This window comes from Capricornis sumatraensis, chromosome 8 (genome assembly GCF_032405125.1).
Source record: "Capricornis sumatraensis isolate serow.1 chromosome 8, serow.2, whole genome shotgun sequence".
Lineage (NCBI taxonomy): Eukaryota > Metazoa > Chordata > Mammalia > Artiodactyla > Bovidae > Capricornis > Capricornis sumatraensis.
The window spans coordinates 60,642,252-60,669,851 of NC_091076.1; the positions used below are offsets into that span (position 1 = coordinate 60,642,252).

Here is a 27,600-nt window from a genome sequence, read left to right on the forward strand (position 1 = left end):
GTATTCTGACCTCAGCTGCTGGAAATAACTGAATGATTTGTTAATTTTTTTTTTTTTAAGCTGCAATGTGCAGCTTACAGAAACTTAGTTCTGTACCCTCAGCAGTGAAATCTCAGTGTCTTAAGCACTGGACCACCAGGGAATTCCCATACTGATTGTTTATTGTACTCAAAGGCAAGGAAATTAAAAGGACACAGAAGTCAGCTTGAAAGAACTAATGATGATGACTTTGATCACTTAGTGAAAGTGGGAGATGCCAGACTAAAGGTTGTGAAGTTACTCTTTTTCTCTTTGTAATGAGTACTTTTGTAGGAAGATACTTTGAACCTACATAAACACCCCACTCCTTATCAGACTTTAAGTCCATTTCTTAAAATGGGTTCAGAATATCCTATTTTGTTCAGTGGTTTAAAGTCTGTTATTGTCATCATTTTGATTCTAACATTGTCTCAGCTTTGGCCAGTGAGAGCTCTTTCAAATTGGTTGCTGCGTCCTATCAACTTGCTTGCTTTCTGTCACAACAATCAGTCAGTAGTTTAACCTAATCTACGAATAACCGTTTTAGTACTTTTTTCTTTTTGGTGGTATTCTTGAGTGCTTTGTTCTTGAATATTACCTGTGTATGACATATTTCCATAGTTCTTGACTAAGATAGGCACTGACTTGACTTTTAAAAATCAGTTAACCTCAAAAAGACCACTTACTTTGGAAAAAAACTTTATTTTCTATATTTGCTTCATCAGTCTTTTGTTATGCATCAACTCTACAAAAGTGAACCTAAAGTCAAAGAGGCTTTTTTCACAAGGGTGTCCCTTTCTCTCTACCAAATTGATAGAATTTTTAGAACATTTGGTTAATATATTTATTTTTTCATACTTTATGTTTCTGTTCATTATTAATTAGGTTATGTTAAAAATATAATCTAACAATATAAAAGAAGAAAAATTGAATACCCTTGCAACTATGTTCTGATGTTATTGTATATAAAACATTGTAATGCTGTTACTTGAACAGTACCATAAACTTGAAGTGCTTATTTTTGTTAGGAAAAAACTGGCTGTTTTTCCAAAATATTTGAAAAAATATTTCCAAAGTATTTTTCCTGTGCATTCCATTAATCATTTAATAATACCAAAATCTTTTAGTTTTAAAATATCTAAAAACTTATGGCTTGCATATTTTATGCTAATTGACTCTAACTAGTTTCTAATATTAGCTAAAAGAGGCAATTAGATACTTCTTATCTGTGCCCTTTTTTGTAATTTCACTATTACTTATTACTTCAGTAAGTGGAAGTACCAGTTACTATATGATTGGAGTGGAATAACAATGCAGTAATCTTTTAGTTTTACTGAATATTCGCTGTTTCATTGAATCTAATGCCATTAGTTATGATGCCTATTTTAAAAATAAATTTATTTTAAGGATGCATATTTTTAATGTACTGTTTAATGCATTTAAAAATCGTTTAGGTTCTTCTAACCCGCTGCTTGCTGTAACTGTGTTTTGATCTTTGATTCTTCCTGTGCGGTGCGGTGCTATGCTCAGTCCCTTGGTGTGTCCGACTCTTTGCAACCCCATGGACTGTAACCAGCCAGGCTTCTCTGTCCATGGGCTTTCCCAGGCAAGAATACTGGAGTGGGTTGCCATTTCCTCCTCCAGGGGATCTTCCCGACCCAGGGATCAAACCTGCATCTCCTGCATTGGCAGGTGGATTCTTTACCACCGAACCACCTGGGAAGCCCTGATTCTTCCTGGTGCCCCTAGAAACAATGCAAAATGCCTTTACATTCTTTAAAACACTTGTAATATCTATCTCATATGTACCAAATGTATGATTTACTTGAAATATCTTATATGAGGTGAATTTGGGGAAAAATAAAATATTCAAATTAGCTTCAATTTAATGTTTTCACAGGTGCTGGAGAAAATTTGGAGAATACAATGGCAGCCTTTCAACAGTAAGTATATAGAAAGGCATTCTTTTACAGTTTATCATTAAAGTGATGATTCACAGAGTAAGTATAGTATACATGTAGCATCCGCTTGTGATAGTTGTTTCTGTTTTATTAAAATCTTTTTTTTTTTTTTTAGTTAGTCTCAAGTGTTCTAACAAGTGTTTGTCTTCTGCTTAACTGAAAAACTAGATTTGAGTTTTGGCACTATAGTGCCAGAGCTGAAAGAAGACGTTTGTAACAAGGCACATATTGTGCATAATGCTAATTAGTCTCAGAGAGAAAGAGAAAAGGAAAATACTGCTACATTGGCTCTTGTTTATGTGTAGGATTATGTGTCTACTCAGTAATTCTTCCACAGACCTGGACCTGTTATCTGGTCTTTCTTCTTTGAAGCCTTAGGAGTAATTGATCTTTTTTTTTTTTTTTTAAAGGTAAATTATTTTTTCCAGTTTTTGAATTATTCATCTTTCCCATGGAGGTCTTTTAGAGCACCTCACAGGGAAGCAGCAGGAGAGACAAGAACGAAAGCAGATTGCTACCTTGTTCTTGGTCTTAAAGTAATTGCTTATCATCAGTCTGTGGTAATGCTGAGAACACTGTTTTCTTTTCCCTGAAAAGTAAGATAGGAAACTTGGCAAGTTAACCCCCATGAAAAACATTACTATCCATATTTACTAAGGAAAATATTTTCTTATATAATTTTTAGCCATTTTTATGTACACAGTTGGGGCTAATAAATCAGGATAACTTGGCTTAAGGTTTGGTTCTATTTCTCATCATTCAAAGACACGTGAGAGTTTTTTTCCTGTTTTCGGGTCCCAAGGTACTGCTTTTCCATAGTCATTTTGTCTAAATCCTGTCCTCCTATATTTGGCATTGCTTATTCTTCCTGCTCTAAAATATGATGCCTTTTGACTGTAATCTCAAGTCTCTTATAGCTCTAAAATGCAAATTCTTTCCTCCTGTCACTGATGGTGAAGCAGAGTAATGTAAATTACTTTATCTTCTCTACTGAGATTATATAGCTAGCTCCTGTAACAAAATATGTATTTAATTTTATGTGAACAATTTTCACTGTGATTCACACACACATATACACACCCACACACACCTACATTGACTATCATTTATCAGATCCTTTTTGCCTGTGATGTAGTGATATATTTTTACTTGGGGGAAAAACTGCTCATGACTGAGTGGTTTTAGCATTCTGTATGTAAAAATATGTTATTTTATAAGTTTTTCTTCATGTATTTTTGCTAAATCTTTACCAGCCACTCTTATTTATGAAATTAAGACACTGAGTTGTATAATAAACTATTTCTAAGGATGATGCATTTGTATAATACATTATTTCTAAGGATGGTACCTAAATATTTTTTTTATCTTTGAAGATTTTGATCCCCTGAAAAAATTTTTTATATTCAAAGTATATCTAATTTAGATGATTTTTACCTGCTGGATACAACATTTTATTTCCTGTCTTAAAGCAGTTTGTTTTTATATTGTTTTGTTCAAGCAATAACTATTGAAAAGTACCACAGCCTTCTCTATCATGTGGTAGCTTTCTATAACTTTAGTTTTTTGGAGGTTTTTCTGGTACTTTAAAAGAAGAAAGCACCTCTTCCATATATTAAGGCTGTGTAACTCTTTCATTGTATGGCTGTTTGCTAACTGACTTTGGAATTTATATAAAACCTAAACCAAATAGGCTTTAATTTTAAACTTAAAAAAATATTTTTGATGGTGGTGGTAATAGTAATGATTTGGGTTTTTGTTTTGTTTAATGCATCAGGATATTGTCAATAAGTACTTTTTATAATTGTACTTTCATTTATAAATATTTATTTAACCACTAGGACACTTAGAAAGGTTTTTTTAAATATACCTACTTCATGAATAACAAGAAAAAACTTTACGCATACTATTTTCAAAGTATTGTATATGAAAAAAATTAACAGTTATAATCTATAATTGGCAAAAGACAGACACTGTGCGTAAGTATAGTTTATCCTTGATAGGGTAAGTAGTTGAAGAAGAAATATTGAAAATACAATGAGCAGCTAAAACTTAGATCTTATTTGTTACATATATTTAAATCTTATTTATATATTAATATCTGTGTATATTGAAAAAGCATGTATATTATGACATGGAGGTAAAGATGATATTAAAGAAAGTATCAATAGTTGGTATGGGAAGCCTGGTTAAAATTAATCAGAAAATTGAAAAGATATCAGGACTAGAAAAGCTATCATTTGGTGGAGAGGAAGAAGCTCCTTTTAAAAATGTGAAATGTTTGAGGTTAAAACATGAGGTTATGTGGACAAGATACATCTAGAAAACTGAAAGGACCTTAAGAGTATATGGAAAATTAATTCATTATGTATTTATTATATTATAGTAGGGCTAAAGAAATAATTAGTACTGACAAAGAGAAATAATTCTATTTCACAGTTTATAAAAAATTATTTAATCTGGCTTATAAAATAATTTCATGGACTTCCCTGGTGGTCCAGTGGTTAAGAATCTGCCTGCCAGTGCAGGGGACACAGATTCGATCCCCTGTCCAGGAAGACTCCACATGCCACAGGGCACCTAAGCCCACATGCCATAACTACTGAGCCCGCTTGCCACAGCTAGTGAAAGCCCACATGCAGCAATGAAGACCCAGTGCAGCCAAAAAATAAGTAAATAAACAAATTTAAAAAATGATTTTACAGACACCTTAAGTTATGAATTAGAGAAGGAAATGGCAACCCACTCCAGTATCCTTGCCTGGAAAATTCCATGGACAGAGGAGCCTGACAGGCTACAGTCCATGGAGTCACAAAGGGTCAGACACAACTGAGTGACTTCACTTTCTTTCTTTCTTAAGTTATGAATATGGTTCTTCTGGGATTCTTTGAGAATAAGAATTTTCCTTATTGATCTCAGTCCCTAGATCTAGCTCTGGTACTAATAGGCTCTCACTAATCAATTACTGAATGGCACATGGAATGGAGCACTCAGGAACAAAGCTGACTATTAACAGAAGTTAGAGGCAGAACCCCATTTATAATAAGCATGGAACCGAAAACTGAAAAATTGTACCACAAAGACACACACACTCACACACGCAGAGCCAATAAACCCTTGAGTATGTAAAGTGTGGTTCTTAAGAGCTAATAAAACTAGGTTATTAAACCAGGCTGCTGTTGTGAATACCCATAGGACAGTTTGATCCCTGTGGTATTAATATGAATGGTAAAAGAAAGAAGCAAATTGTATTAGCAATAGCTGGAAGCGTAAGTTGGCAGACAGTCAAACTAATTAATCAGTGACCTGATTCTCATGGTAAAATTTTTTACAATGTCTAATTAATACAATACTAATTATCTCATCTCTGAAGTGGAAATACTATAACCTCAATGTTTTGAGGAATACATGAAATTCAAATGAATTCTTTAACATAGAGTCTGTTGTAAGTTTTGACACAGTTTTTGTGGAGTTTGAAGTAATTTCACTTCTTCTTTTAGAGCTAGTTTTTCTTTTCTTTTTCCAAAAATATTGAAACCTTGCCTTCCCTAAATTTTTTCTGTGTTTGTCATCAGCTTATCAGAAATTCAGCTATAAAATGTCTGGTGTTTCAGTTTAAGTAGATACATATTGTTATTTGTGGAAAAGTTTGAAGGCTAAAGTGATTTTAAAAAATAGTTTTCTTTTCTCTCTGTGTTCTAGCTATTTGTGTATCAAATTTGAGATGACTTTATTAGAATAATTTACAGATTGTCCTAGATACGCTTACAGTTATTCTAAATTTTTGATTATTAGCTTCTTAATAAGAGGTAAGCATAAAATAAATAATTTTTTTTGTATAATTCCTAAACATTTCTAAAAACAGCCAACATTTCAGCTAAAGGCAAACTTCATACTTAGAAAGATTTCTTAGGTAATATGTATAGGTATTTTTAAATACAAGGAAATATAGATTTAAATACAGGATAATATAGATAACCCTTGCTTTTACCCTGGCAGGCAGATTCCCATCCACTACCACCAGGAAAGTCCCCTTTTATTCTTAAAAAAAAAAAAAAAAAGCTAAAAGCTATACACAGTATAACAATATTTAAGGAAAATTTTAAATATAAAAAAATACTTTTACCAACCTAAAACCTATTTTTGCCTGTTTTTAGATTTTATTTTTACACATCTGTGGTTCTAGCAAACACACAATTGCAAACAGTCTTTTTCAAAGGTGGATGTTCTTTAGAAGAGGACACATATGGTTAACAGTTATTTACTGTCTTGGTAAGAATTATATTTGAGCCAGGTTTGTTTCTCTTAGCAGCTGGTGATAATCAGAGCGCTACAAGGAAAGATTATTTAAGAAATAGGAAAGCAGTGTGAGACTTTGGCATACAGCAGCAAGTGGCCATTGGTTCTTTTGGAGTGGGGTGCTGATGGGGTTGGATTATCAGAGGTAGGTCAAGTAAGATAATTCTCAAGTAGTTGGCTCTGAAGATAAATTCTGTCAGGCATATAAAGTATATACATACACACACACACGCTTCATTTTACATCAGAGGGATCATACCATGCCTGCTTTTTTCATTTAGATATCCACAATACCATTCCATGTGAATGCTTTAGTCTTTGAAGTAGGATGCTCACTAGGGCTTCCCAGGTGGCCCTGGGATAAAGAATCCGCCTGACAGTGCAGGAGACGCAAGAGACCCTGGTTTGATCCCTGGGTTGGGAAGATTTCCCTGGAGAAGGAAATGGCAATTCACTCCAGTATTCTTGTTTGGGAAATCCCATGGACAGAGGAGCCTGGTGGGCTACAGCCCATAGGGTTGCAAAAAGAGTCGGACATAACTTAGCAACTAAGCAATTCATTGTGGCTTTGGATCATCACTATGGACTGATGCTAAAGCTGAGGCTGCAGTATTTTGGCCATCTGATGCTAACAGACAACTCATTGGAAAGGTCCTTGATGCTGGGAAAGATTGAGGGTAGAAGGAGAAGAGGGCGTCAGAGGATGAGGTGGCTGGATGGCATCACCAATGCAATGAACATGAACGTGGACAAACTCTGGGAGATGGTGAGGGACAGGGAGGCCTGGCCTGCTGCAGTCTGTGGGGTCACGAAGAGTTGGACACGACTAGGCAACTGAACAACAACAATGGATCATCACTGATGAACATTTAGGTACTTGTTGGATATTGATAACCCAAACATAGCTTCATTCTGCTTGTTTAAAAATGTGTGGTTACCTGCAACATACCCAACATTGTGAACATTGGAAAGTATAGAACAGATTCCCTTCCTCACTAGGAATTTAGTATCCAGTTGTAGTGACATGACCTTATGCACAAACACTGGGAAACAATTTAAATGTATGGGAATATATTATACAAACTGTAATTTACCTACTTTTATGTTTTTTCCTTCCTGCTTCCTCACTCTGCTCACTCAGCTCTTACTCTTTCCATTCTTGAATTTTTAAAAAAGGAAAGGTTTCTTTTTTCCTAAAACTCTCTCCCTGTCCCACCTACATTTACTTTATTTTTCATCTTGAAAATGTCATCTGTGGTAATTGATTCATAAAGTGCTGTGTCGGCTTTTTACACATACTGAGAGCTGTCTCTTTTCATTTATTAATTCAGTACATGCTGTGAGCCGCCCTGTGCCAGGGCACTAGGAATGCAACAGTAAACGAGCCATGGTCCAGAAACCCTTTCTGTCTAATTGGGCAAGTAGGGGAAGATAAATAGGTATATTCAAAAGAGTGTGGTAGGTGCTCTGACTTAGTAAACACAGGTGGTACAGGAAGTCCTGGCAATTTGGCAAATAATTGGTAAATAGGCTACAAAATCCAGTCTGGGATGCTGGGGGCAGGGCAGGATTAGAAAAGGTGTCCTAGAGTGCTAGTTTCTTAGTTTACACCTAGAGAACAAGTAAGAGTTAGCAGACAAGGGGAAGAAGAAAGACTTTTTAAAGACTGTTATTGTGGGACTTCCCTGGTGGTCCGCTGGTTAAGACTCCCTGCTCCCAGTGCAGGAGGCCCAGGTTAAGTCCCTGGTGGGGAAACTAGATTCCACAAGCTGCAGGTATTAATAAGACCCGGCACAGCCAAATAAATAAATATTTTTTAAAAACTGTTATTTAAACTGTTACTGTAGTGTGTATAATATAATGTATATAATATAATACACATTGGGTAATATGCACAAACCCAAATAATTTTAATATACATATATACACCCTTGTGATCACCACCCAAATAAAAGTATAGAGCATTTCTAGCACCTCTGAGGGCACCCTTGTGGCCTCTCCCAGTCTGTGCTCCTTTCCCCTAGATAACCATTATTTTAATTTCTATTACAGTCGATGGGCTTTTTTCTGTTCCTGATAACATAAATATAACCATGCAGTATTTATACTTTTGTCTTTGGCTTTTCTTTCTTTCAATTTACATCTGTAAAATTTATCCATGAGTTGTGAAATAATCTTGTACATGTTTTTTAATGGTCAAATGAGTTCATCTCTCTCAGAAGATACACACTTAGCAGAAGCTGAATGGCTATGTCATAGGGTGTGTGTGTGTTAAGTCGTTCAGTCGTGTCCGACTCCTTGCGACCCCATGGACTATAGCCCACCAGGCCTCCCTGTCTATGGAATTCTCCAGGCAAGAACAGTGGAGTGGATTGCTATTCCCTTCTCCAGAGGTGTCATAAGGTAGGTGGATATTTTTCAAAGGATTTTACCAACTTACATTCCCATCAGCAATGTATGAGAGTTCCAATTGCACCACTGTCTTGCTAACTTATTATCATTCCTTTAATTTTAGGCATTCTGTTGGGTATATAGTGCTGTCTCATTGTGGTTTTAATTTCTGTTTCCCTGGGGAATTTTTATGTTGAACACCTGTTCATAAACTTACTGGCCAGTTAGAAATTCTCACTCGAGAAGTGCCTGTTCAAGCTTGTGTCTGTTATTTTATTGTATGTTGTTTTTCTATGAAAGACATTTCAGGCAAAATAAATATTTAGAGCATGGGGCTGCTTGGAGTGTAGGAGCAAGGTAGGAAGGAGGTGTAGAGAGCTAATGTTATCACTGTTTTGCAAATAAACTTAGAGAAGCTAAATAAACGCCCAAGTAAGTGACAGAGCCAGGATTTGAACACAGGCTCCCATGTCTGTGCTTTTTTTTTTTTTTTTCAGCTCTATTGAAGTATAATTGACAACATTTTAATGTATTCAGAGTGTCACAATGTGATGAATGATAAGTGTGTATACATTGTGAAAGGATTCTCACCAAGTTAATTAACACATCCATTACCTCACATATTTACCTTTTATTTTTTCTTTTCAATGTTTGTTCTCTTAACCACTGTGGTATACTTTCTGTATCAGTCATAAGATCTTAAGGGGAAAGAAACCTTAGCAATTATCTGTTCTGATCTTTGCAAGTTGTTTCTTTTTTGAAAGACAATTAAAATATTTTTGTTTTATTATGGTAAAATGTACATAATGTAAAAGTTGCCATCTTAACCATTTTTAAGTGTACAGTTCAGTGGCATTAAGTATATCACATTGTTATACAACCATCACCACTGTTCATTTCTACAAAAATTTTTTTCAGTTTTTTTGAGAAATAATTGACATACAATCACTGTATAAGTTTAAAGCATACAACATGATGGTTTAATTTACATATATTGTGTACAATAGGTTCAGCTAACCTTCATCCTCTCTTATCGATACAATAAAAAGAATAAAGGAAAAACTCCTTGTGAAAAGAACTCTTAGGATTTACTCTCGACAGTTTTGCTGTATATCATCACAATAGTTAGCTGTATTCATTATGCTATACATTACATCCCTAGTATGTATTTATCTTATATCTAGAAATTTGTAGCTTTTGTCTCCAGAACTTTTTAATCATATCATATTAAAACTCTCTACCTATTAAATAACTCCCAACCTCCTCGCCCCACAGGCCTGGTAACCACCATTGTTGTTGTTCAATTGCTCAGTCGTGTCTGATTCTTTGAGAACCCGTGGACTGTAGCACGCCAGGCTTCCCTGTCCTTCACTCTCTCTCAGAGTTTGCTCAAACTCATGACCACTGAGTCAGTGATGCCATCCAACCATCTCATCCTCTTTCGCCCCCTTCTCCTCTTGCCCTCAATCTTTCCAAGCATTAGGGTCTTTTCCAGTGAGTCAGTTCTTTGCATCAGGTGGCTAAAGTATTGGAGCTTCCTTCAGCTTTAGCATCAATCCTTCCAATGAATATTCAGGGTTGATTTCCCTTAGGATTGACTGGTTTGATCTCCTTGCATGCAGTCCAAGGGACTCTCAAGAGTCTTCTCCAGCACCACAGTTTGTAGGCATCATTTCTTTGGCACTCAGCCCTCCTTATGGTCCAGCTCTCACATCTGCACATGACTACTGGAGAAACCATAACTTTGACTATATAGAGCTTTGTCAACGAAGTGATTTCTCTGGTTTGCAATATGCTGTTAAGGTTTATCATAGCTTTTCTTCCAAGGAGCAGGCATCTTAATTTCCTGGCTGCAGTCACTGTCCTCAGTGATTTTGGAGCCCAAGAAAATAAAGTCTGTCACTGTTTCCATTTTTTTCCCCATCTGTTTGCCATGAAGTGATGTGACTGGATGCCATGATCTTTGTTTTTGAATGTTCAGTTTTAAGCCAGCTTTTTCACTCTCCTCTTTCACCTTCATCAAGAAGCTCTTTAGTTCCTTTCTGCTTTCTGTCATTAGGGTGGTGTCATCTGCCTCCCTGGGTTACTGATATTTCTCCCAGCAGTCTTGATTCCAGCTTTTGTGAGTCATCCAGCCTGGCATTTCACATGATACACTCTAAATATGTTAAATAAGCAGGGTGACAGTATACAGCCTTGACATACTCCATTCCCAATTTTGAACCAGTCCATTGTTCCATGTCCAGGTCTAACTGATGCTTCTTGACCTGAATACAGGCTTCAGGAGACAGGCAGGATGGTCTGGGATTCCCATCTCTTCAAGAATTTTTCACAATTTATTGTGATCCACACAGTCAAAGGCTTTAACATAGTCATTGAAGCAGAAGTAGATATTTTTCTGGAATTTCCTTGTTTTGTCTATGATCCCGTGGTTGTTGGCAATTTGATCTCTGGTTCCTTTGCCTTTTCTAAACCCAGCTTGGATGTCTGGAAGGTCCCGGTTCACCTACTGCTGAAACTTAGCTTGAAGGATTTTGAGCATTACTGTGCTAGCATGTGAAATGAGTGCAACTGTGGTAGTTTGAACATTCTTTGGCTTTGCCCTTCTTTGGGATTGGAATGAAAACTGACCTTTCCCAGTCCTGTAGTTATTGCTGAGTTTTCCAAATTTTCTGGCATATTGAGTGTAGCACTTAAGAACATCATCTTTTAGCATTTGAAATAACCACCATTATACTTTGTTAAATAAACTGTCCTAGGTACCTTGTTTAAGAAGAATAAAAAAATATTTGTAGTTTTGCTTTTGTTCACCTAGCATAGTGTCTGCAAGGATTGTCAATATTGTGGCATTTGTTTTTCTTTTCTTCTCTTCCTTCCTTCCCTCTTTTCTTTTTTATTAATAGCCATTTGAATGGGAGTGAATAGGAAAAGGAGTACATCAAGGCTGTATATTGTCACCCTGCTTATTTAACTTATATGCAGAGTACATCATGAGAAACGTTGGGCTGGAAGAACCACAAGATGGAATCAAGATTGCCAGGAGAAATATCAATAACCTCAGATATGCAGATGACACCACCCTTATGGCAGAAAGTGAGGAAAAACTAAAGAGACTCTTGATGAAAGTAAAAAAGGAGAGTGAAAAAGTTGGTTTAAAGCTCAACTTTCAGAAAACTAAGATCATGGCATCTGGTCCCATCACTTCATGGGAAATAGATAGGGAAACAGTGGAAACAGTGGCTGACTATTTTGGGGGCTCCAAAATCACTGCAGATGGTGATTGCAGCCATAAAATTAAAAGACGCTTCCTCCTTGGAAGGAAAGTTATGACCAACCTAGACAGCATATTAAAAAGCAGAGACATTATTTTGTCAATAAAGGTCCGTCTAGTCAAGGGTGTGGTTTTTCCAGTAGTCATGTATGGATGTGAGAGCTGGCCTATAAAGAAAGCTGAGTGCCGAAGAATTGATGCTCTTGAACTGTGGTGTTGGAGAAGACTCTTGAGAGTCCCTTGGACTGCAGGGAGATCCAACCAGTCCATCCTAAAGGAGATCAGTCCTTGGTGTTCATTGGAGGGACTGATGTTGAAACTGAAACTCCAATACTTTGGCCACCTCATGCGAAGAGCTGATTCATTTGACAAAACCCTGATTGTGGGAAAGATTGAGGGCAGGAGGAGAAGGGAATGAGAGAGGATGAGATGGTTGGATGGCATCACCAATGCAATGGACATGGGTTTGGGTGGACTCCAGGAGTTAGTGATGGACAGGGAGGCCTGGCGTGCTGCGGTTCATGGGGTTGCAAAGAGTCGGACACAACTGAGTGACTGAACTGAACTGAATGGGAGTGAAGTATTTTGATTACATTTCTCTAATGACTAATGATATTGAGCATCTTTTTCATGTGCTTATTGACTCATCTTCTTTGCAGAATGTCTATTCATTTTTCACTCTGATTGTTTTTCTTGTTGTTTCATTTTAGGAGTTCTGTGTGTATTGTAGATGTTAATAGATAGGTGATTTTCCCATTCTGTGAGTTGCCTTTTGATGTGAGTTGTTTATTAATGTCCTTTGATGCACAAACTTTTAAAATTTTGAAGAAGCTCAATTTGTCTAATTTTGTTGCCTGTGCTTTTGGTGTCATATCCAATAAGTCATTGCCAAGTCCAATTCAATGAAGCTTTTTCTGTATGTTTTCTTCTGAGTTTTTTTTTTTTTTTTCCACTTTAGGTCTTACAGTTAGATCTTTGATTCATTTTAAGTTTATTTTTGGATATGGTTTTAGGTAAGAATTCAAATTCATTCTTTCATGTTTGAATATCTGGGTTTCTCAACACCTTTGTTGAAATGACTGCCCTTTCCCTATTGAATAGTCTTTGCATCCTTGTCAAAAATCATTTGGCCATATCTGCAAAGATTTCTAGACTTTGTCTTCTTTTGCTCTGTATGTTGTCTCTATGCTAGTACCACATTGTGCTGAAGCTTTGTAGTACGTTTGAAATTAGAAAGTGTGAGTCTTCCAACTTTGTTCTATTTTAAGATTGTTTTGGCTATTTGAGCTTCCTTGAGCTTCTGTATGAATTTTAGGATGGATTTTCTATTTTGGCAAAAAAATCATTGAAATTTTGATAAGAGTTGCATTAAATCTATAGATCAATATAGTATTTACATCTTAACTCTATTAAGTGTTCCAGTCCATGAACATGGAGTGTCTGTGCATTTATTTATATCTTCTTTAATTTCTTTCAACAGTGTTTTGTAGTTTTCATTGTAGAAGCTTTTCACCTCTTTAGTTAATTCCTAAGTTTGTATTCTTTTTGATGCTGTTGTAAATGAAATTGTTTCATGATTTCTTTTTCAGATTTTTATCTTAGTGTACAGAAATAAAAATGATTTTTGTATTGAAATTCACTGGGTTTTTTTTTTTTAAGTTCTGACAGTAGTGTGTGGAACCTTTGTATCTACATGTGAGACTTTGTCCTCTGCAGATAGTGATAAATTTACTTCTTCTTTTCCAATTTTGGTGCTTTTTTTTTTCCCTTGCTTAATTTCCCCAATAGAGTTTCTGATCCTATGCTGAATTTAAGTGGCTGAAGTGGGCATCCTTTTTTGTTCTTTAAGCTTTCATTTTATAGATGTGGAAATATAGGCCCAGAGAGGGACATTTACTCACCCAAAGTTACACAGCAAGTTCTTAGCCAAGTAGGAACTGGTACCCAAATCTCAACTTCTGGTCCAGCGTTCTTTCCTTTATATTTGTGTTGCTGTTTAGTCACTAAGTCGTGTCCAACTTTTTTGAGACCCCATGAACTGTAGCTCACCAAGCTCCTCTGTCCATGGGATTTCCCAGTCAACAATACTGGAGTGGGTTGCCATTTCCTTCTCCATGGAATCTTCCCAACCTAGGGATCAAACATCTATCTCCTGCATTGGCAGGCAGGTTCTTTACCAGGAGCCACCAGGGAAACATTTTCTTTATTTTGGGTTGCCAAAATTAGGGATTGCTTGTTATGGAAAGGAGGCAACATGAGTCTCTTATTTATTCTAAGTTCACTTAGAATATTTTCATATCAGTTATTCATAATAAATAATAATCTTGAGGAGAAATTTTAGTATTATGGGGTTTTCTGCTATTTTGATGTCACTCTGATCTTTTTCATCTAATGTATGTAACCTAAATATTTGCTTATGTTTCAGAATGTCATTATTTTTCTTTGTATTTCTTCAGCGCAGTTACAATTGGAACTGATATGTTGGAATTGGACTGCCATATCACAAAAGATGAGCAAGTTGTAGTGTCACATGATGAGAACCTAAAGAGATCAACAGGGATCAATGTAAACATCTCTGATCTCAAGTACTGTGTAAGTAAAAATGCATGATAAACTAATAACTAATAGGTATTTTAATAGGATTTTTTAAAATGGTAAGTGCCAGATAGCACTTCAGTAAATAAGAAGAAAAGTTAAAGATTAATGAATGTCAAAGGAAACTTAAAAAACTATTCTGATTTCCAGTGAGAATTTGTATTCATTGCGTACATTTGAAGACTTATTTTGATAAATATTTCAACAAAATTACTGAAATGCTCAAATATAAAACTACTGAAGTTCAACATGTTGCAAATATTCTATCTACAATTTATTTGATTCAGATTATATATATGAACTAGTTTTAGTCTTTGGGAATAGGAAAAAACCCTTAAAAAAATCTGATTTTAGTAGTTTATATGGTCATTTTAGTAAACTGATAAATGGAAGAAAAACAATGCCTAATTCTACCACCTAAGGAAAACTTATGTCAACAGGATACTATCTGTATATATACTCTGAATGTCTTTTACATGGTTGTGTTCTCATTGTGTATTATTTATATTGTATTTTTAAACACTTTAACATTATGGCGTGAGTACAAGTTTTTTCCCTTTTTTTAATAGACTTTTGTTCTTTAGAAGAGTTATATCCACACAAAACTAAACAGAATATGTAGAGATTTCCCAAATACTTACTGCCCTAGCACAGGTACAGCCTCCCTCGACTATCAGCATCCTGCTCCCTAGTGGCACATTTGTTACAGTTGATGAGCCTACACTGACACGTCATCACCACCCAGAGTTCATAGCTTGCACTAGGATTCACTCTCCATGTTGTATATTCTATAGGTCTTGATATGACATGCATGAAAATAACTTGTATCCACTAATATAATGTTATACAGCATAGTTTCCCTGTCCTAAAAATTATCTGTCCTCTGGCTATTCATCCTTCCTGCTCCCCAACTCCTGACAATGACTGGTCGTTTTATTGTCTCTATAGTTTTGTTTTTTCCAAAGTATCATACAGTTGGAATCATGCATTATTTAGCTTTTTCAGATTCTATGCTTATTTTTCATAAACATTTCAAAGGACTGAAGTTATTATACTGAGTGGATATATTGTTATTTTTAACCATTCCAATTTGCTGGGTATTTGAATTAGTTCTGCTTTCACCATTAGAAATAACATTGCCCTGAACATCTATTTATATGTGTGTAAAGATAAAGTTTTGTAAAGATAAAGTTTTCTCTATATTTAAAATTATTTCCTGGTACTTCGCTGGTGGTCCAGGGGTTAAGACTTCAGCTTCCAGTGCAGAGAGTGTGGGTTCAATCCCTGGTTGGAAAGCTGGCATCCTACATGCCTTGCAGCCAAATAAACTGATATTGAACTGATATTGTAATAAATCAATAAAGACTTTAAAAATAGTCCACATTAAAAAAAAAATTTTTTTAATAAATAAAATTATTTCACCAAATTAGCTCTCAGGCTTCCCTGGCAGCTCAGAGAGTAAAGAATCTCCTGCAGTGCAGGAGACCTGGGTTTGATCCCTGGATCGGGAAGATCCCCTGGAGAAGGAAATGGCAACCCACTCTAGTGTACTTGCCTGGAGAATTCCATGAACAGAGGAACCTGACAGGCTGTAGTACATGGGGTTGCAGAGAGTCAGACATGGCTGAGCGACTAATGCACACACACGAATTAACTCTCAGCAGGGAAATTATTGGGTAAAAAATTAGGAATATTATAGTTGTGGGTTTTTTGGCCATGTGACTTGTGAGATCTTAGTTCCCTGAACAATGATTGAACCCAGGACCTCGAGGCAGAAACACAGAGTCCTAACCAGTGGGAGCACCAGGGAATTCCCGATAGTTTCTTAAAATATATTGAAAGTTGCTGTTGCCAGCTTGGTTTTTAAAAGTGTTTAAAAGACTTTTTCTATCTGATATTAAAAGAATTTCCATTTTGCCACACCCTTACCATTTTGGGACACTATAATTAAAGAATTTCCTGATTTGCTAGATTAAATTTAATTAGCATTTCCGTATTAATGAGTTTGAAGATTTTTTCTTTGTGATTTTTTTTCCCTTTGAATTGTCTATTGCTGATATTTTTCTACTGAGATCTTTGTGTATTTATTATTGACAAATGGTTTGTATCAGTACAGATTTCCTGTAGGTCATGAAAGTCAGTAATTATACGGTCAATTTGCTGCCAGGGCTGTTCTGCTAAAGAATTTACTATATAAACATTTGTAGATTTCATTTTTGTATTTTTCAAAGAAGCAAATCTTTATGTCTTAATGTAAGATGCTAAAATGCTTTTTATTTTTTGAGAGTTAACTTTTTTCAATCATATCTTTTAAAGGAACTCCCACCTTACCTTGGCAAACTGGATGTCTCATTTCAAAAAGGTAATAATTTACATTTGCAGACAAAATGTTTACACTAGCATATTCATTTATGAATATACTAAGTGTATTCATTTATGCTGAGAATTAGAAATACATGTGTATTAACTTGATAAGAAGTTCTAACTAAAAGTCTTTCCCTCAAAGCTTGTTTGCATAGGCCTACAAATCTGAAATCTTGATGGATATCTAAACCTGAGGTGATGATGCCCAAAGATTTATTAACTGACTCATTCTATCTAAATTTAGTTCATTTAAGTCTGAATATTAATTATGAGAAACCCAGATATTATTAGGGATACGTTGCACTTCTAAAGCTTCAAATTCTAGAATATTACTATAACTTATAGTAAATAATCCATCATAAATAAGAAGAATAAATGAAAAAAAATTAAAGGGACCCCTTTCAGATCCTTGCCGATTGTGTAATTTTTTAATTCTATGTTTTATAGCTACTCCATATTTTAAATCAGTAAGAGAATTCCGTTAGTCAAATAAACCATCCATTTCCTAGTCATCTTCCTTTTCTAATCAGCAACATAGTTGTTTTTTTTCTTTTGAGGGAACATTTCCCTCAAAGAGACATGTCCCTTGGTCCAATGTGTTAGTTACGTTAGGATGGAAAACACACCACCTCGAGTTACAGGTGCTGAGCTCCATTCCCTTGACAATTCAACCTCATGTTTTGAGTGATTCACATGTAACTCAGGAAAACTGCATGATGTTCTTGTCATGGTCCTTGGTAAAGCTTGCGTATAGTTGAAACCTTGGTTAAATGTCAAAGATCTGTTGATATTAATTTTCAAGAAGACCTGTAACCACTCTGTGAGCTAAACTTAACATTGGCCAGTATAATTTCTCCTTGATTGAGAAACCTTGTTGTTGCCGTTGTTCATCACTAAGTCATGTCCATCTCTTTGCGACCCCATGAAAAAACCTTAGAGAGCCAAATAAAAATCAGAAACCTGTTTGCATGGGCTGTCTCTACAGGACGTTTCAATGTGATGTTTGTGGGGTTTTTTTTGACTTTGCTTCCAAGTAAGTATCATTAAGCCTTTGCTGATTTGATGAAACACCTTTCATTCTTATAATTAGTAGGATTATAACTTGCAAAGCTATTCAGTACTGGTGTCAATTGCGGACTTGGAAAAGTTAAGAAAACTTCCTAAGTGAAGTTTTTCCCAAGTTTTCCTTTGTAGAGAGCAAAGCCAAAGCCTCACAAAGTTTATAAGATGCTTTGTGGGAAAAAAAAATTTTTTTCCCCTGGCTTAATATCTCCCAAATAAGTCATAAAACTTTTGAATGGGAAGAGACCTTTGAAATCATCTAACCCTGTCTCCTCTTGTTACAGAAAGTAAACTGAATCCTAAATGTGTAAATTTCCTTGATTAAGGTCATATAACAAGAAAATGACAGACCTGGGACTAGAAATTAGGTCTTCTCCTTACCAGGCCAGTGTTCAGCTATCTATACTGCCCTTGTAGCTACGGAGTCCCTTCAAATCGCATGTTAGTAGCAATGCCATGTACTCTCAGATTTATTGATTAACAATAATTATCCTTCATTCATATTGTATTCAAGTCATATCATAATTAGCTTAAAGGCTGTGCCTCAAACGTGAGGTTTTTTGTATTTGAAACAGATATATATGGTACTGTAAAAACTTGACTCAGATTAGGCAGAAAGTTGTTCAGTTTTTTTCTTCTTCTATTCCCCTGTTGGAATTGTTGTTTGCTTCAAATACTGGAGGAAGGGAGAGAAAGAAAAAGGGAGAGAGGGAATCAACTCTCAGAGGAATACAGGTTTTAGGCCTCTTACTTTCTTTGTGGTTCACAACTTAAGTGAAGAAGAATTGAGTGTTTTGTATCAAGGTGCTTTGATGTACCACAGGCTACATTAAAAAGTAAACTTAAAGAAGGAACATGTGTTAACCAAAGGGTTTATTTTTATCTGTCCTGCTTACTTGAAAATAACCTCTTTTCCATGAAAAATACATAGTTTGGATCTAGATTTGACTGTAGTGATCTGTTTTAGAGTTCTGGTATGCTCCAGAGCCACTTCATGTGTTCCATCAACCAGCACATCCTGTGGCACACTCTGAATCTAGCGTTCATGTTTTCATGTTATTTTCCTCTTTCCCTTTTGGTAGTATTTCCCCACTAGTTATTCTCTGCCTGAACAATACTGGGGACAAACTTCTTCCTCCAACTCTTTATTCTGTGCTGACTGAGTCATCTAATTTAAATATCTTCACATCACTTTAGCACACATTCTCTTAGCATATTTTCATTTCCCGGTTTCCCTCCCACTATTTGATTCAGTATTATTCTTACTGTGTAATGTGTCATGTTGCTTTCCCAAAGTTAGTTTTGTCTGACCTTTTTCTAAGTTGATCCTTGCATACATCTTACTTAGGTGTGAATAGCTATTGTCTATAGTAATTCTTTCAACTGTGAAATTAGTTTTTCCACATTGAATAAGCTAACAAAAATTTAGCTAGAATGGAGTTGCCTAAATAGAGCTTTCTATACTGATAGAAATGTCCTACATTTGTACTGTCCGATATAATAGTCAATAGCCACATGTGACTGTTGAGTACTTGAAATGTGGTTAGTATACCCAAGTAACTGAATTTTAAATTTTATTTCATTTTACTTATTTATTTATTGCCACACCATGCAGTATGGGGAAATCTTAGTTCCCCCACCAGGGGTGGAACCCACACCCCCTGTAATAAAATGGCAGAATTTTAAACCAGTGGGCCACCAGGGAAGTTCTCTATTTCATCTTAGTTTAAATAGCCCCATGTGGCCAGTGGCTGCCATATTGGACTGTATAAATAGAACATCATGTTCAGACTTTTTAAATTATAAGTAACAGAGACCAGTTTATACTAGCTTAAGGGGGAAAAAAAGACATTTATTTTTACCATTAACTCTCTAGGATATGGTGGATCATCCTAGAGAGGATCATAATTAAACATTATGGGATCCTTGGCCACGTAAAAGGACTCTTTCGCTTTATTCTGTTCTGCTTCTCTTGGGTCTTCTTTTACTATAGATGGATTTGGCGCATGTGGCAGGAATATGATCACTGACAACTATAAATTCACATCCTGCCTGTACTGTGACCCCTACCTTTACTGTGACCATACTTATGAAAGGTTCTAGAGAAAGGCACTGATTGGCTAGACTTGGGTCATGTGTCCATCTTGAACTATTCATGTGGATAAAGGGACAGGCCGTTATGATTGGCCAGACCTAGGTCATTTGCCTACTTGTGAGAGTGAGTGAGGAGAAGGTGCTGTTTTTGACAGCCCAATCAAAACAATTTGGAATTCAGGAGATGCAATTTTCCTAAGGAAGGAATGCTGCTGGTTAGATAAAAACTATAGCTAGATTTTTGTATATTAACATAATTAATTTTTATAGTTCAGTTCTGAGTCTAAGTCCAAACTCTTTGAGTTATCAGTACTAGAAATCCATCTGAAAATAGTTTAAGAGAAGTTTACAAGAATAATTTATTGTTTTCTCATAACTAAAAAGTCTAGAGGTTATATGCCTTCAAACATAACTGATTCCAGTTGCTCAAGCAATAATTTGTCTGTCTCTTATTTCCATTTCTTCGTTCCATTTTCATCATATTAGCTTTGTTCTCAAGCACATGTTCTTCACATAAAAATGGACTTCTGATAAGTTCAAAAGTACAGGATCCGTTTTAGGCAACATCTCCTGTGGTCCATATTTTTATGCTTAAAAGGTTATGTGCTTTCTCTGTGTCTGGGAGACAAAGCCGAATGATTAACAGTCCCATCAGAATGACCCAGAGCCCCATCTGAATTATAAAGCATAGTAAAAAGGCAGTAAGAATAGAATACAGAACAGACAAAATGATAACATATTTTTTCTTTTTTTAAATTTTCCCATTCCCATGCTGCTTTTCACACGAGCCGTGTTTTTAAAAGTTTTAGAACTTAGACTCAAATTACTTTTTTTGATATGCTTGCTTGTTTTGGTTTGCTGTACAATAAGGATGAAATAAAGGATCTTTCACAATTTTGTTATTCATGCATTAGTGGAATTGAAGTTTCAGATGGAAGGGGAAATTTTATAAAAGTTATATAGAATGTATATATATTATATAAGTAATTAGAGCAAATGGAACTAAGGAAAGAATAAAATAACCCTCAGAAAATAAAAAGAATGATTAAAAATCCTCTTCTGATTTTTCATGACTCAGTTTTTGTTGAATAACTGCATTGATATAATTCTTCAACCCATTACTGAATTAGCATCCATTTCCCTTGCCTAACCATATTATTCACAGTCTCTGAAAAATTCACTGATGATATCATAGCAAAATTTTAGAAACAATCTCAGTTTCCAGTAGTAAGGTCTACGGGAGGAAAAATTTTTTTCTTCTATTCTTTTAGTTTCTCATCTGGACTCGGTAACAAAAAAGATTAACACGAGAAAAACAGAAGTTTATTAATGTGTATGTGTCATGGAGGAACCTCAGGGATGAATACTCAAAGGTGTGGGTAGAATTTGAGTTTATATAGCATCTTAGACAAGCAAACAAAATTCAGTAAATTTTCAGAGAAGTGACAAGACAAAGGAAAAAAGGACTTTGAATGTCTAGAGTGGCAAATGGTGGGAAGGTAAATATGGGTGGTTGATGGAATATGAAGACTAATCAGTAGTTTGTTATATAGAGTCCTTTGGTGCTGATAAGGGTCGAGGGTTGTTGCTTATGTTTTGCACAGTTTAGTCTTGTTTTTAGGCAGATAGAGGATGGGCATAGAGAACTTTTCTTGTATCTGCTTCTTCTCAATTGCCTTTGCTTCAAAAGATTCCTTATGCCAAAATGGTATATTTTGGAGTGACAGATTATGTTATCCTTCAAGGAGAATGGTTAAATTTTAAGCTCTTAAATTTATTTAAAATAATAATTGCAGGATAGGCTCCATGGATTCTATCAATGTAAATATCATGGTTATGATATCATACTACAGTTTTGCTAAAGGTTACCATTGGGGAATCTGGGTAAACCCTGCATAAATCTCTATATTGTTCCTTAAAACTACATGTGAATCTACAGTTATCTCAAAAAATATAATGGAAAACTTATAATCATAAATACAATATACTAACATTTATTTTTACCTATGTGAAAAGATCAAGTTAAAACCTGAAGGGACACTATATTATAACATCATTAGATTATGTATAGGAAAAAAAGAGGAGAGAAAGTACACCAAATGGTCTCAGTGGTTATATCTAAATTGTTGGATTTCTAGATGATTTTTTTTCTTCTTTATACTTTGCATCATTTTGTAAATGTCCTGTTATGACTGCATACTCTTAACTTTTCTAATCATCAAAAAAGTGATCTTTTAAAAATACATTTAAAAATCTTGCTTTCTCAGCATGCCAATGTGAAGGAAAAGATAACCGAATTCCATTACTGAAGGAAGTTTTTGAGGCCTTTCCTAACACTCCCATTAACATCGATATCAAAGTCAACAACAATTTGCTGATTAAGAAGGTACTTAAGGCATTGCCTCCTCTGAACGTGTTGCAATCCTATTTCACGAACTAAATACGGCTAGAGCAGGTGCCTACATAGATTGATAATGTTCAAGGAAATGTGATACTCTAGGGACCAGCATTGTTTTAAATACTACCCTGGTAGAAGAGATCACTCTACTGTAGGAAAGCCTGTTTTCAGAGTGATTTGTCATGTCTCAGTCATGGATAAGCGTGAGCTCCTGTGAACCCCCATGGCTGTGGCATTTATGTAATTAACCTCTTCCAGTTTCACTTGTTTCATTTGTACTTAGTTTATGTCCAGTTGCTAAACAGTTGTATTCTATTAGATAAATCATATAATGGTAGATGTAATTTCTTGTACTTTATGAAATAATCTGAATGCAATGATCAGTTCTTTCAAAATTTTATACTATGCACCAACAGATAGTTGTAACCCATTTTATAAGTAAAATCATGTAAGTGGATTTACAAAGAGTCACATGAATAAAATTTTGGATTTTTACATGTAGGTTTCAGAGTTGGTGAAGCAGTACAGACGAGAACACATAACAGTGTGGGGTAATGCCAGCTATGAAATTGTAGAAAAGTGCTACAAAGAGGTAAGCTTCAAAAGCAATTCAGGATGGAAAAAAAAAAAGATACAGAATGATCTGTCTTTGTTGTTGTTGTATGTCTATAAAAGTTAAGTAATTACAGTCATAATTTTTTAAAAATATCTTATTTCATAGCCTTGATACAAAGACAGATAGTATTGGGTGGAAGTAGCTAACCAGAAGTTTACTAATAGACATAATGAATTTATAGATAATAGATTTAGTAGATAATGGACCTTGCAGTTAAGTTCACTATGATTGGACTGGCTCACAGAATTATTATTTTCACATGATAATATTAGTTGTTTGCCAACATGTTAATCATTTTATTATGTATATATGTGTGTCTTTTAGTGTCTGGTTTTTGTGAGGTAATCAAAATTTTTTTGCATAATTTTGAATGAAGGAAAGTATTTAGTCCTTCAACTTTACAACTCAAGCTTTCCCTTACATTACTTCCCAAATAGAGTTAAATCATGGTTATCAGGTTCAATTCAGTTCAGTTCAGTCGCTTAGTCGTGTCTGACTCTTTGCTACCCCATGGACTACAGCACACCCAGGCCTCCCTGTCCACCACCAACTCCCAGAGTTTACTCAAACTCATGTCCATTGACTAGGTGATGCCATCCAACCATCTCATCCTCTGTCGTCCTCTTCTCCTTCAGTCTTTCCCAGCATCAGGGTGTTTTCAAATGAGTCAGCTCTTCGCATCAGGTGGCCAAAGTATTGGAATTTCAGCTTCAACATCAGTCCTTCCAATGAATATTCAGGACTGATTTCGTTTAGGATGGACAGTATGAAAAGATTATCAGGTAGCATATTGAATTACAGCCCTCCGCCAATTGAAATGTTTCTGTGTGAGGAAAATATATCTATAAAAATTGGATATATTTTGAAATGGTATACTAAGCCTCTACAGCAAATTTAGCTAAGAGGATTTGAAATACAAAGGGTTAAAAAATCTTAAGCATTGAAGATTCTCTTTCAGAATACAAGTGATGATGCAGAAGGAATATTATGACACAAGTTGCAATTCTGAAATACAAAGAATTCTTTTGAAAAGGCCTTCCTTCCTGGCAAAGAAGGAAAGGGTAGACCCAAAATCAGCACCATTATAATTAAAAGTACAATCAAAAGTAATGAGGCTCTAATTAAGGCAAGTAACAAGTTTTATTTATCTGTGTATAAAAGGACAGAACAGAATAATCAATGGGCTGAGTGACTTCAGATCCCTAAAAATATAGAACTGAGACAAAAGCAAGATAATATACTGGAGACTTCATGACCTGCTGATCTTTTTGTATGTGTATTAGTTGTTCAGTCGTATCTGACTCTTTGCGACCCTATGGACTGTAACTGCCCAGGCTTCTCTGTCCATGGGATTCTCAAGGCAAGAATACTGGAGTGGGTTGCTGTTGCCTTCTCCAAGGGATCTTCTCAACCCAGGGATTGAACCTGGGTCTCCTGTACGGCAGACAGATTCCTTACCATCTGAGCCACCAAGGAAGCCCCGTTTGAGATCATTCAATTTTTTTTTTTTTTTTTCAAATTAAAAACAGTGATAATAGCAAATGCTGGAGAAGATGAGGAGAAACGATCTCACATGCATTGCTAATGGGAATGTAAAATAAAATAGCCACTCTTAATTAAATGAGTAGTTTCTTAGAAAACCAAACATACATTTAGCATATTAATCATCAGTCTTACTCTTGGGCATTTATCTCAGTAAAATGAAAATGGTGCACATGAAATTAATTATTCATTTAATTAAGGAGGTAGGAGGAGGGAATTCTCTGTTGTGATGGAGCAGTTCTGTGTCTTAACTGGTGGTGATTACACATAGCTATACATGGATTACAGCTGCATCTAACTATACACATGCACAGATGAACACAAGTTTTAAAAACGGTGAAAACTGAGTGAGGTCGACAGTCTAACAGTAACATATCACTGTCAGTTCCTGGTTTTGATACATCTGGTTACAGATGGGGCAGCTGAGTTAAGAATAAATGGGACTCTAGTATATTCTTACAACTTCCTGTGAGTTTATAATTGTTACAAAATAACATGTTCACTTTTGGCCCAGAATCACAGAACATTCCCCTTGATTCATGTATTTTTCTAGACATCTCTGGGCTTCTGTCATTTTAGAATTTAAAAACTCCCAAGATTTCAGCAGTAGTTTTCAAACACCTAAGGAAGAATGTCTCAACAATAATTGTCATTTGTACTATGAACATGCTTATATAATTCATGCATCTTTTATAATTCTTAAATTACTATGTATAAGAATTTCATATTTGCTCTTTAATTCCCAGATGCTGGAAGCTAAAAATATGAAAGAATGGGAGGAGGGTGGAATGAATTGGGAGATTGGGACTGACATATATATGCTACTATGTGTAAGATAGATAACTAAGAAGAACCTACTGTCTAGCACAGGGAAATCTTCTCAGTGCCCTGTGATGACCTAAATGGAAAGAAATCTAAAAAAGAGTGGATGGAGACTTCCCTGGTGGTAGGCCAGTGGCTAAGACGCCATGCTCCCACTGCAGGGGCTCTGGGTTTAGTCTCTGGTCAGAGAACTGGATCCCGCATGCCACAAAAAACATCCCCTGTATTGCAGCTAAGTAGCCAATAGATAGATATATATTTTTAAGTGACTGAATGTTAAATAAAATATGTTTTTACATGATTTTTTAAATATATTTTATTATTAAAATTTTTGTTTTAAAGATAGACATGGGGGATCTGGGGGAGAGGAATATGGGGATTTGTTTACTATTAGTATAGAGTTTCAGTTTTGCAAGATGAAAATGTGAATATTTGCAACACTATTAACATATATCTGTATCATATCCTATTTTAAAAATATATATATGTATAGTTATTGAATATGTAGAAGGTTACTGAATGTTTCATATCATTATTTCTTTATCTCATTGCATTAAATTTGGTACGTTTAATCTCTGGTGATAAAGACTAGCACCGACAGACTGGACTGGTGCTGCAGAAGCGGAGAGTGGAGAATGGAGAAACTTGAGTATCGGTTTATACTGTAGGACTCCAGCATAGATCCTGACCCGTTTGTCAAGGAGCAGTCATTTTAAGTGTGGTGTGTTTGGAAGTGGATGTTGATGATTTAGGGAATACTTTAAACAGATGTCAAGATACAGTCTTGGGAAATTTTGAAGGTTGTGAAATAATCCTCTGATATTGTTTATGTCTTTTAGAATTCGGAAATTCCTATACTCTTCAGTTTACAACGTGTGCTGCTCATTCTTGGCCTGTTCTTCACAGGCCTCTTGCCCTTTGTGCCCATTCGAGAACAGTTTTTTGAAATCCCGATGCCTTCTATCATATTGAAGTAAGTGATTACCCTGTTTTCATCAGTTATCAATTACTGGAAAACTAAGACAAAGACTTAGAAAGATTGAAGATGGGAGGAGAAGGGGACAACAGAGGGATGAGATGGCTGGATGGCATCACCGACTCAATGTCCATCGCAACTCCCAGAGCTTGTGCAAACTCATGTCGATTGAGTCGGTGATGCCATCCAACCATCTCGTCCTCTGTCGTCCCCTTCTCCTCCGGCCTTCAACCTTTCCCATCATCAGGGTCTTTTCCATTGAGTCAGTTCGTCCCATCAGGTGACCAAAGGATTGAAGCTTCAGCTTCAGCATCAGTCCTTCCAATGAATATTCAGGACTGATTTCCTTTAGATTGACTGGTTTGATCTCCTTGTAGTCCAAGGGATTCTCGGATACTTCAGAATTGTGTAACTTCTCTACTGGGTATAAAGCCTTGCTTTTCACACACTAGTTTACTGTTAATACAAAGCTAAAAATGTTTAAAACACTTAGAGCATTGCCTGGCAAATAATAAGCACTCAATAAATGATAGCTTTTATCGTTAAATTATCTTTATCATTTTTATTTAACAAAGATCTTCATCTCACAATCCCACATGCTTAGAATGTCATTTCTAGCTGTAAATTTCTCTGGATATCATTTAAATGTGGTTTCACCTGCATGAGAACTTTTTTCATCCCCACAGAACTATAAAAAATCAAGCTGAACATCCAGCAATCATTAGAAAATATCAGTAAGAAAAAGAAGTTGGTCAGCACTCTTGTACACAGTATCTGTGTTTCATGCTTGTTTTCCAGTTTGACTTTGTTAGTTATGTGTATGCTTATTTTATCTATCCCTGATTATAATAGTATTTATTAGCAATTTCTGTAGCTGTTTCTCAGATGAAACAACAGAAATCACTTCTTGTCTACAAATACACTATTTTCATTTGCTAAATTAAAATAGTTCCTAGCCAGTTATCCCTAAACTACTTTACTTTCCTCTGGTCTAGAATGGACTGTTGTGCTCTTGAGATCATCTCCAGGTGTTCCTTTTAGGAAGAAATGTTATTAAATTTCAGATTTAATAGAATTAATTTTTCTATTAATTACAGATTTCATAGAATTAATTTTTTTCTTTAAAAAGTGATTATGGATTAAGACAGTGGTAGAATATTGTTTGTATATTTTTTTAATGAAAGACAGTGGATA

The 27,600-nt window shown here is 35.5% G+C and overlaps 1 protein-coding gene across 1 annotated transcript in view; it reads left to right on the plus strand.

Moving 5' to 3' along the window:
- The window catches only part of GDPD1 (glycerophosphodiester phosphodiesterase domain containing 1), a 48,320-nt gene that overhangs the window by 15,071 nt on the left and 5,649 nt on the right, over window positions 1–27,600 (plus strand). Inside the window, exons 2-7 of the mRNA XM_068978591.1 lie at window positions 1,919–1,961; window positions 14,394–14,529; window positions 16,849–16,894; window positions 22,320–22,438; window positions 22,953–23,042; window positions 26,270–26,403. Of these exons, the coding sequence (XP_068834692.1) occupies window positions 1,919–1,961; window positions 14,394–14,529; window positions 16,849–16,894; window positions 22,320–22,438; window positions 22,953–23,042; window positions 26,270–26,403 (568 nt within the window). The remainder of the gene's footprint in view (window positions 1–1,918; window positions 1,962–14,393; window positions 14,530–16,848; window positions 16,895–22,319; window positions 22,439–22,952; window positions 23,043–26,269; window positions 26,404–27,600) is intronic.